We start from the raw sequence: 11694 nt of genomic DNA, 5'->3' as shown, positions 1-11694 counted from the left end.
TCCGTGCTGGTCGCTGAGGAAATACATCAACTTTGCGCTGTGGATCGCTGCATCGACTTTCACCGTGGATGAAGCGGAGTCCAGCCCGGGGTCGTCACATGTGGTTACCGCAAGCCCACTGGCCGCTCCTTCGTCGAATCCGCGAGATGGTCCTCATTGCAGAACACAAGATCCAGGGGGCGAGGTTAGATCCAGATCCAACTCCTCCCATCTTACATATACCTAAACCTACCCGTCTCCACCCCCTGATCCCTAAACCCACCCATCTCCACCCCCTAGATGTGGATCCAACCACGCCCCCTGGATCTTTGTTCTGCAGTGAGGGGCTACTGGAATCCGCTGGCCGCGCTCACTCTAGTCTCCAGCCGCCACTCACTCTAGCCCGCAGGCCTCCGCTCACTCAAGGACACCGTGTGTGACGCTGTGTTTCGTTGTGAAAGCGAAACTACTTTGTTTGGCCTTCCAAAAGAGGACACGACTAGAAATCAGTGGTTATGTATTTACAACACTGTTCCAGAACAATTCAACCCAAATATCCAGATGTGTGCAGCACATTTTATGGAGGACTGTTTCCTGATCCTGGGAGAGTAGACTAAAATGCAGGCTGCTCTGACTCACAAACTGTAAGTACGTTTTTTATATATAAAGAATTTGCCACTGACAATTCAAACGCGAGTTTTGAGCAATGTAGAGTAGCGCTTATAACCCATAATTATGTCCCGACTGGATGCAACAAATGCCTCGTTTATAATGGGTTTTAATGTTTTTGTCTTGTTGCTCCGGCCGGGACACGCCATCACAATATGTTAGGGACGTAACATTTCCGTCACACGCTTGAGGAATTCAGCCAATCACAACGCACTGGATAGCTGGCCAATCAGAGCACACCTCGCTTTTCAGACCGATGAGCTTTGTAAAAATTGGCGCGTTTCAGAAAGGCGGAGCATAGAGGAGAAACAATAATGTACAGTATTTGGAAAATAATGTGTTTTTTAACCTTAAACCGCATAAACACATTTCACCAAATACACAAAATAATGTTATTTTTAGCAACATCATATGACCCCTTTAAACAATTAGTATTCTCAATTCCCAAACAATGAAACATTGTAATTAAAAGGAAAGTTGATGTGACAGTGTTAAAAGTGCCTCTGTCCCAACTTTTGTGGAGTGTGTTGCAGCCATCAAAATCTATTTTTTTCATATTTACAAAATACATTTACTTTGTTCAGGGAGTAATGTTTTCTTTGTACTTTTGTCAATTAAATAAAAGTTATAGAGAATTAACAAATCACAGATTCTTGATTTTATTGCATTTTTACAAAACGTCCCAACTTCTGTGGAATTGGGGTTGTACATCACATTACCTGTCTTTGTCCCGTTTTTCTTCTCTCTCTCTTTTTTCTTTTTCTTTCTTGTGCACCAGGGGCTTCGGTCATTTTGACATAGTGATAATTTATTAGTGAACATCTATCACAATCAGCTAACTGATGTAGTCTATGTGAAAGCAGAGGTGTAAATTATTGGAGTAAATGTACTTAGTTACTGTACTTGAGTATCTTTTCGAGTACTTTGTAGTTGTACTGAGTATCAAAGATATTAGCAACTTTTACGGTATCTGTACTTTTACTCAAGTATGGTTTTTAGGTACTCTTTACGCCTCTGTGTGAAAGTGCGGCTATGTGGGGTAGATTGATCATGAGACGGGAGAGCAATAAAATAGGCCTACTTATGTTTTGTGGGATGATCGCTTTTTTTGTACTATTTTAAATTCATAGTATTGAAATAGTACTGATAATAAAAAATAAATAGTTTTAAAAAATTCACTCATTTTGGCGCCCCTAGCATTTTCATATTCCGCCTATGCCACGGGCCGGTGTCATGCCGAATTCTGCACCCCTGCCAGATTATGCATCCCCTAGTATTGGTAGGTTTAGGAGTAGATGAGGGGATGCATAATCTGGCAGGGGTGCAGAATTCGGCACAACACCGGCCCTGTTAGGATGTAAAACCATTTGGCATGGTCCTGTCAATCAAATCAGCTCTCAATGGGTCACAGATCTGTTATGAGGGTCTCTGAGGGGGTTAAAAGCAAAAATAAAAAGCAACCATAGTTGTGCACAGTTAGGATTACTCAGTGTCTAAGCAGAAAACACTTCCAATTTCTTTTGAAGTTGATGTTAAAGTTGTGTGTGAAACTCTACAATATTATTATTTAAAATAATATTACAGTAATATTAATACTGAATTTCTTTGAGGTCAGTTTCACTACAGTCGATAAGTTAGATATACAGTTGCACTAAAACCACAAGATAGGACCCAAAAACACTTGGACTATCATTATTGTCACGAATTCAGTCCATGGACTTCCGTTTATTCACCATCAGAGGTCACCCTTTCCATTACATTGACTCTCGCACTACACAAACTGTTGCATAGCACCCTGGACTACATTTCCCATCATTCTTTGCACGATTTGCACACTGCACTGATTGCACACAGCTGTTTCTAATCACCTCACTCACTATATAACACCCACTCTAACCACCTTTCTCTGCTGAGTATTGTTTAGCCTGTACCCCTTTCTGAGTCTCCGTGTTTTCCTTGTTTTGCCTTGCCTGTTTTTGCGGTTTCTGATCTTTGCCTGTTTTCTTGGATTTCTCCCTCTCGTCTCGCCCCTGTGATTCTGTCTGCTGATCGGTGACCTACGCTAGCCCTGGGACTATTCTTGTGTTTTGCCCGCTATATACCTGTTTGCCAGTGTTTTGACCCTGCCTGTTTACCACGTCTCTTAAATAAAGCCTGCAGATGGATCCACATGTCTCACGTCTTGTCAGCCCCATTACAATTATAAAGTGGATCAACCAAAACAAAACTTTTTGCCTAAAATCATATTTTATTTGTGAAGTAATTTTTTGAATCACATTCTTTAATGCTATAATGTGAGGATAAAGCAGCAAACTACCATTTACACCACAACAACAGCGAATAAATTAATGGACAGATGTCAAATAATGCAAACATATTGTAATTATCAACAAAGAAGTCCAGTAAGCTAAATATTTCAATAAACAACATTGTTATTCTTTCGTAAAACTGTGTTTTGTTTATTCTAAAAAGTTGCTTGCTGACTGTATAAAAGTCATAATTATGGCAGAAAAAGACGAAAAAACAAAACTTTTTGCCTAAAATCATATTTTATTTGTGAAGTAATTTTTTGAATCACATTCTTTAATGCTATAATGTGAGGATAAAGCAGCAAACTACCATTTACGCCACAACAACAGCGAATAAATTAATGGACAGATGTCAAATAATGCAAACATATTGTAATTATCAACAAAGAAGTCCAGTAAGCTAAATATTTCAATAAACAACATTGTTATTCTTTCGTAAAACTGTGTTTTGTTTATTCTAAAAAGTTGCTTGCTGACTGTATAAAAGTCATAATTATGGCAGAAAAAGACGAAATTAGTCATAATAAAAAGTACCACTGTCTGCTTTCTGCGCATGCTCTGTGAAAGAGCATGATTGCTGCGCGAAAGGTCATTATTGCGCTTAATTTACATCCAAATTATAACAACTTTTTACTTCCCCAAACAATCAGTAACAGCATTCAATGAATTATAATCTAGCAAATAGCCTCAAAATGTTTTGTTCCTATAGGCCTATTTCAACCTTTTATTTATCTGAAGAGTTTTACAGAAGTCAGAAGTGGTTGGTTTCACACTTTGCTTATTTACATATATACATTTACTCAAAATAATAAGTAAAAAAATCTGAAATCTTCCAACTCATACTGAAACGAGCTGAGAGGGTTGGTTTCCGTAATCTTTTAAGGACTGCTGATATTTTCTTAATTCAGGAGCGTCTGATCGCACACAGCTTATGTGGGGACGGATTCAAAGTTATTCCTACTACTCTTTTGAGATCCAGATCATCTCCAGACTCTCCTGGTGGAGTTGTGAAGCGGTAGCTCTGAAGAAGGGAGGTGAAGAACAGGAAAAGCTCCATCCTGGCCAAACCCTCTCCAAGACAAACCCTGCATCCTGTAAATGAGAGAGAGAGGCAGTTGAATGGTATGTTGGGTTAAAATAGAACGGTAGAAAGACAGTAATATGCAGTGATGCAAACTACTCGACTTCTACAGTGGGTACGGAAAGTATTCAGACCCCTTTAAATTTTTCACTCTTTGTTATATTGCAGCCATTTGCTCAAATCATTTAAGTTAATTTTTTTTCCTCATTAATGTACACACAGCACCCCATATTGACAGAAAAACACAGAATTGTTGACATTTTTGCAGATTTATTAAAAATACCATATGAATCGAAAATATAGTCTTTTAATCTTTGAATTAAATGTAATGATTCCAATGATTTATGTAATTCATAAGTAAATGTGACAAGAAATATTAACACTCATTTTCGACATATTTAGCATAGGCTATGATTAAAGATGCGGTCACATTAGCAAAATGTTATGGGCAAAAAAAGGTAATATAGGCGTGTTCCAATTTGTGTACTTATTCTATGGCATTTTGTAGTATAAATAGTGCGAGCATTGTGTTCACATTGAAAATTCCAAAAAGAAAAGTGCACTTTAAATGCCAGGATGGTGCACTTAAATAAACGAAAAATGAAGTGTGAAATGTTGGAAACTGTCGCAGCTTTAATTACGAAACGGAGGAGGAGGGGCTATCAGACTCCAATTATGAATGACAAAATAACTGCATATAACTGATACACTACACGGTTTGAGTACATAATGTGTAAGTACAGCATATAAGTACATACAGTGCGTCATTTGGGACAGCCATTTTCAGTAATGTAGCAATGTGTGAAGAATTGCTTACACAGAAATCACTTTAAAACCCAGCAGCTTTCTGGTCAGCATGGCAAATTTGTGTGAACTTGAATGTGAGTGAAATCTGCATGGAGAATTTATGCATGTGGATACCTATTAAAATTAATGGATTTCACCTGCAAAAGTTTGCAGAGCTGGAATACACTTTTGGCCAGATCTGCAGTCTGAAGAAGCCAATGCTAGTTGCTGAAAGTCAGAGCCAGTTTGCAGATTTTGGACAGTTGGTTATGTATTTGGACAGCTCGTTGGTAATGTATGATGGGCACAGACACTTTTTACTTTAGCTTTTATATCTTATGCTAAAGATTCACTGTACCAGCAGAAAAGGGCATGAAAGCATCTCTCTTGATGAAGTGGCCCTTCTTATGAAGGAAGTGTTCTGGGTAAAAGCTGTTTGGTTTTTCCCATTCACTTGGATCCTTCAAAACAGACATCAGCAGAGGAACTACAGTGGTGCCCTAGAAAATGGAGAAAAGACCAAAACCTTGATGTTCAAGATGCACATGGTATCTTCACTAGGCCTTATACATATTAATTCTTCTGACTGACCTTCTTGATGAAGTATCCATTGAAGGTAACATCGCAGCTGGTTATATGTGGTAGACTCAAGGGTACTATGTTGGCAAGTCTCTGAGTTTCGTGGATCACAGCATCTGTGTATGGTAATTTCTTTCTGTCTTCCACCACTGGCTGACGTCCACCGATCACTCTGTCAATCTCCTCCTGAACTCGATCAAGCTCTGTGGATTGACTTCCCACAACTCTAACAGAGAACAGACTTTCAGAGATTCCTTACAGACCTCTTAATCTGAGGTCTTCATACATTCACAGAATGGCACAGAAACTGCCTTTCCATGCACCTAAATGACACTAAAAGGACTTGTGAGCAACTAATCATTTCTATGCATAACTCCATATTATGTATCTAACCCACACATTAGACTATCACGTTTTAATCATTTATTGTGTATGTATTTTGAATAACTATTGAATAGTTTATAGGATTATATTCATGTTGGGTATGTATGTGTTTGAATCTTCTTTGTATGTTTCATCCTCCATTGCTCGATTTCCATACCCTTTTATATTTCTAAACCAAAGGGTAGAGCACAGTACCAACTACAGTATGGATGCTCTCATGGCTCTCATTGTTTTTATTCAAATATCAAAATACTCTGGATTCCAGAATTCTAATGTTGTTAGAACACGTGGAGACGTGCTGAAATGGCGTTTGGTCTCGTACTGTATCGCGTACCTTGCAGTTGTCGTGTGCTTTGCTTGGCCATTTGTTGGGATAAACAGGAAAGTGTGTTCAAGCGCCAGCAAAACAGTGTAAAGAAATAGTCTTTGTGAGAAGCAGTCAATCAGCAGAAGTTAAAAGCAGCTTGTAAGTGTATTTATTTCTTGTCTCAGTGTTTAGCGCAGTTGTCGTTGCTAGGAAACGCTTGTTTTGTTTACTGTGGAGACGTGCTGAAATGGCGTTTGGTCTCGTACTGTATCGTACCTTTTCAGTTGTCGTGTGCTTTGCTTGGCCATTTGTTGGGATAAACAGGAAAGTGTGTTCAAGCTGAATTCAATTTGAGTTTTGTTAAACGAATTAAAAAGAAGCTTAGTTTACCGCGGAAGCGGTCGCGGCTTATATATATATATATAGTATTTATAGAGTTTTAGCTTTTAGTTTTAATTACTTTTTCTTATTTGTAAGTCGCTTTGGATAAAAGCGTCTGCTAAATGATTAAAAGTAAAAGTAATATCCATTGCAGAGTTGATGTTATACGGCTCGTTCAATGAATCGCTGACTGTCTCAGTGATCAGCCGTAAAACAGTGATTCTGTCCAAATTCCCTTTAAAATCTTAAATGATTCCCTTTGAGCTAAATTGACCTGTTTCCCTTACACAAACATCCTTTGGACACCATTGAATTCAAAAATTAGGAAAAACTCTTGACATTACTGTGTTTTCACCCTGTATATGAGGGTATTTGGCCATAAGCATCAGACCCCAGCGCAGAGTCGTTCCTGTGGTGTCAGTACCAGCATCAAAGAGATTTGTCACCGACATCATAAGGTTCTTCTCATGAAAATATGAGTCCTTCTTGTCGGATTTCTGTCAAATGAAATCCACAAGATGAATATCTCTTCCCTTTACCAACATAATAAGATTTCAAACGCTTTCAAAATGACAAGTGCTTGATTGAATAAACTAAAAAAATAAAAAATTAAGTTTGACCTATTTGGATCTTGTGCAAACTACTAATTTTCATCTGCCCCCTGAATATTTCGATTATTACAGTAAAGGGGATCATTTAAAAATTACATACCTCGTCATGCTGTTTGCGGATGAGAAACGAGTCAACAAATCCTCTGCGGTCATGTGGATTCAGAGTTTCCAGAAGCGCATTGATCAACTTCGTCATCTGTTGTCTACTTTGGATAATATTGTCTACAATAATCCTTTTGTTTTTCAGGAATGGACCCAACCATGGAAATGTGTTGTAAAGCTAGAAATGGACACAAGAGAAACTGATGTTGTCCAGAAATGCACTTTCAGAATGGGTGTTTTGTACATAAATAATAGTAGTATCTGTCGACAAAATTGGTTAACATATTTATTACACTCACCCACATAGAAATTGATCCACCAACCCGAATATTTTCGTTTGCTCTGTCGACCATTTCAGTGAATTGAGGGTCTGTGTATTCAAATCTGCTGCCGTACACGATAGATGAGATGATGTTTGACACAGCGTAGTTCACAGGCTGTGTCGTGTCGAAGGGTTTCTCTGTGAAGAGGAAACAACAAACCATCTCTCAATGGATCTTATGAACTAAGAGCATGATTGCATGTGTGTGTCTCAGCTTGTACCTTCAAACTTATCAAACTCTCCTTTCAGATACTGAATTTCCTCTATGATTTTCTCTTCACTTCCTCTCTTGCCCATCCCAAAGTCCCGCAGGTTACTGAGAGCGAAGCGTCGCATCTCTTTCCAGTTCTCTCCATTGGAAAACAGGATCCCTGATCAACACAAAACCATCAGACTATAAGTCCAAGACCACAAGCAACTCTAGCAAAGAATGATTATGCAATGAGTAGATTAACCTTGGACCTTTGGGACATATACAGTGTCAGATTGTCTAAAAGCATTGTATGGCAGGTTAATAAATAATTAATCAATTCGCAAATCAATTTATATGCTACTTTAAATATGTAAAAAATAATTACAGCAGCTATTGCTGGGAACCAATATATACTCATTGACTTAAGACAGCATGCATTTTTAAGCAAACAGTCCCATAATCAAATGCATTTTAGGTTTTTGCTAAAGTGGCTGTTTTCCACCAAATTGTGTATTCATCCTTATAATGAGCTCAATGAAAATCTCATTTTTTTCAGTAGTCATACACATTAGAGTATATTTCATTGACCTGGAAAGGCCACGAAGATCTGAAAGCTTGTGCAACATGTTTGTTTTGCTAAATTTCTAGCATTTACAATTTGCACATTCAGGCAGAAAAAATAAGAATCCTACCATGCTCGTCATTCATTATCCTGAAACCAGGTCCAATATCTCTGTCGCCGAACTCTTCTGCATGGTTCACAAGAGCTTCTTTGACAGTTTTGTATCCAACTAGGACTACAGTTTTTCTGGGACCCAAAAACACTTTGAATATGTTCCCGTAGGTTTTAGCACAGCTGGAGAACACAGAGAAAGACATTTACAAACAAATCTCAAAATATTAGGGTACTATTATTTTTAAATGTACCTCAAAAAAGGTGTCAAAGGGTCTCGTGAGGTCAAGGGTCAGCAGGTTCCCCAGCAGCGGCAGTGGTTTGGGTCCCGGTGGCTCTTTCCCTTCTTTCTGAGATTTAGATCCAGAGGAAAGCAAATACAAAACCAGAAGCAACAGCAAAGCTCCCAGTAATGTACCTGTGCTGGGAAACTGATAAGATACCATTCATCACCACCACCAAAAAACAGTGTTACCTTAAAACATATTTTATTTGTAAGGTAAAACTTGAGTTTTCAAAAAAGAAAGACCTCCATTATGTGAGGAGCTAACTACAATTTACACCACAACAATAGTGAATGAATTTATAGACAGATGTCAAATAAAGCAAACATGTTATCAGCAGAGAAGTCCAGTATGCCAATTTTTTTAAGTAAAATAATTTGTTACTCTTAGGCCAAACCCACTAACTGATGTACTCGTATATTTATAGCTGCTGTATAAGGAAGGGACTTTATGTGGTCCTAAACAAATAAAAAAAGTCCATCAGAGGAAAGGGTTGGCGTGATTACATCAGCATGTATGTGACTCCCTTTAGTGAATTATTAATCTTCGTCAGCCTATTAATCTGAGACAGGAACATTATTCAAGCAATAAAGCAACAGAAGTAAGTCAAATTTAACACAATCTTAAGACCAATATTATTACACTTAATTAGGCTAATTATTATTTTTTGCACATGAGAAAACAATAAGGATGCCCCATAAATGTATCACAGTAGTCCATATAGGCTACAGTATGTCTGCGATTCTCCAGACCATTTGAAGCCAAACAGTAGGAAAACAACAGTCACAAATAACATTAAATAATATGACATTGTATGCTTAATGAAACACTGTTTTAAATATTTTGATATACATATTTACATTTCAATTTTATGTTTAGCGTTGTATAACTTAATGTCAGTTAACATGAAGTGATTCCATTCCATTATCTGCTAAATATCTATTCACCTTGCCCATGAGACACAAAGTTCATGAGTGCATTTCTCACCACTGTCACAACCTTGAGTGACTTCAGACCTGCTTTCACAGACCTGATTAGGCAATATTTTAGGTTGTAAAAGCATGTGTCATGTACACTAACTGGCCATGTCAATCAAATCAGCTCTCAAAAATGGGTCACAGATCTGTTATGAGTGTCTCTGATGGTGTTAAAAGCAAAAATAACATGTAACTGATCATATAATTGTTCACAATTAGGATAACTCAATGTCTAAGCACAAAGCACTCACAATATCTTTTGAAGTTGATGTAAGGCTTGTGTGTGCAATCAAACTTTACAGTATTTTGTGTAAGTGTATGTCACTTAATAAGAGTCAAAATAGACATGTCACAATAAGATACCATTCATCACCACCACCAAAAAACAGTGTTACCTTAAAACATATTTTATTTGTAAGGTAAAACTTGAGTTTTCAAAAAAGAAAGACCTCCATTATGTGAGGAGCTAACTACAATTTACACCACAACAATAGTGAATGAATTTATAGACAGATGTCAAATAAAGCAAACATGTTATCAGCAGAGAAGTCCAGTATGCCAATTTTTTTAAGTAAAATAATTTGTTACTCTTAGGCCAAACCCACTGGAAGGCAAGCCTGCCAAAAAAAAAAGCGTAACTGCTAATGCTAATGCTAATGCTGCGGCTTTGGCGGTATGCAGAGAAGGAGACCAGACATAGATATGTACAGTATATGTAGATGCCACATCGACTGCTCCAGAAATGTCGACGCATCCGCCATCTTGGAACAAGCCTATATGTCGTCACTCGCAATAAAAATCTATGAGTTTTAAGATGCAACAACATTGCTCAGCATCTGGTTGTACAAAACGTCTACATTTAAATTCATAAAGAAACTTGATAAACTTTTACAGGTAAGAATGTGGTTTGTGATTTTAATATGTATTAACTCAATATTACAGGTTTTTATCCTGAAGTACCTTTTAAATGCCTTAGGTAATGGCTTCGTCTTGTTGTTGTGGTAGTTTAGCAAAAGCATCTTCTGAAGTCTACTGAAAATATTCATACATGCATATAACTACAGTTGCAGTACAGATGCACCGGCAACTTGAGTGTTCACAGACCGGCTTTGACATTCCAATATGGTGGACGCCGGCCCATAGAAACAGCAGCTAATATGGCATCTAGCTATACTATGAGACCAGAGGCCATTGTATGATTGGCTGATCACATGATCCAAGTTAGACGTTATACTTTTTTCCCATGGTAATAAAGTACTACAGACCCTCGCATCTCCCAATAATAAGGCAATCTCTGCTTAGGCTAATTGTCTTTTGTAAAGCTATATTTTAAGAAAAAAAACAACAACAATATTTCAGTCGAAAGACTGGCACTTCGTTAACTGGTCCTCTGTCATAAATCACGTATGAAGGACTGATGGTAGATTTGAACTTTTATCTCAACACAATTTTTGGTGTATCAATGTTAAATGTAAGGAATCACATTTCCACTACATAAGAAAAAAATGCTTTAAAATGTCAAAATTATGGAAAAATTTGATGCCGCCGTATGCTTTCTGCCCATGCTCTGTGAAAGAGCGCTCGCACTTCTATCCGAACAATCAGTAACAACATTCTTCATTGATTATAATTTAGCCTCAAAATGTTTCATTTCTATTCAAGCTCTTATCTTTTAAGTTTTATAAACGTGGCTTTACACACATCGTTCATTATTATTTACATATATATTCACTCAGAAGAATAGGTACCGTAAAACAAGTGTAAAAATCATCCAAAATCATACAAGGTGAGTTTTGTTTCTGTGATTTCTGTTCATATTTTCTTCATTCAGGAGCGTCTGATCGCACACAGTTTGTGTGGCGATGGATTTAAAGTTATTCCGACAACTCCTTTGAGATCCAGATCATCTCCAGACACTCCTGGTGGAGTTGTGAAGCGGTAGCTCTGAAGAAGGGAGGTGAAGAACAAGAAGAGCTCCATCCTGGCCAGACTCTCTCCAAGACAAACCCTGCGTCCTGAGAGAGAGAGAGAGAGAGAGAGAGAGAGAGAGAGAGAGA

The 11694-nt window shown here is 37.8% G+C and overlaps 1 protein-coding gene and 1 long non-coding RNA gene across 3 annotated transcripts in view; both read right to left on the bottom strand.

The window, feature by feature from the left end:
• Positions 1-1540: 1540 nt before the first annotated feature.
• LOC107601587 (uncharacterized) overlaps positions 1541-11694 on the bottom strand; it is a 19578-nt gene continuing 9424 nt past the window's right edge. Inside the window, exon 3 of the long non-coding RNA XR_001610948.1 lies at positions 1541-1550. This is a non-coding gene — a long non-coding RNA (uncharacterized lncRNA). The remainder of the gene's footprint in view (positions 1551-11694) is intronic.
• The window catches only part of LOC107601586 (cytochrome P450 2K1-like), a 13025-nt gene continuing 5162 nt past the window's right edge, over positions 3832-11694 (bottom strand). The window contains exon 9 of one of the 2 annotated variants that reach the window (XM_016293830.1): positions 3832-4049. In XM_016293830.1, coding sequence (XP_016149316.1) covers positions 3862-4049 — 188 coding nt within the window. In that variant the 3' untranslated portion in view covers positions 3832-3861. Of the gene's footprint in view, positions 4050-11028; positions 11653-11694 lie in introns of those variants that run through there. The other variant, XM_016293829.1, reaches the window with a different exon arrangement.

This window comes from Sinocyclocheilus grahami, unplaced genomic scaffold, assembly GCF_001515645.1.
Source record: "Sinocyclocheilus grahami isolate Dianchi unplaced genomic scaffold, SAMN03320097.WGS_v1.1 scaffold307.1, whole genome shotgun sequence".
In the NCBI taxonomy this organism is placed as follows: domain Eukaryota; kingdom Metazoa; phylum Chordata; class Actinopteri; order Cypriniformes; family Cyprinidae; genus Sinocyclocheilus; species Sinocyclocheilus grahami.
The sequence above is the reverse complement of the archived record's forward strand: the minus strand, read 5'-3'. Positions and strand labels throughout refer to the sequence as shown.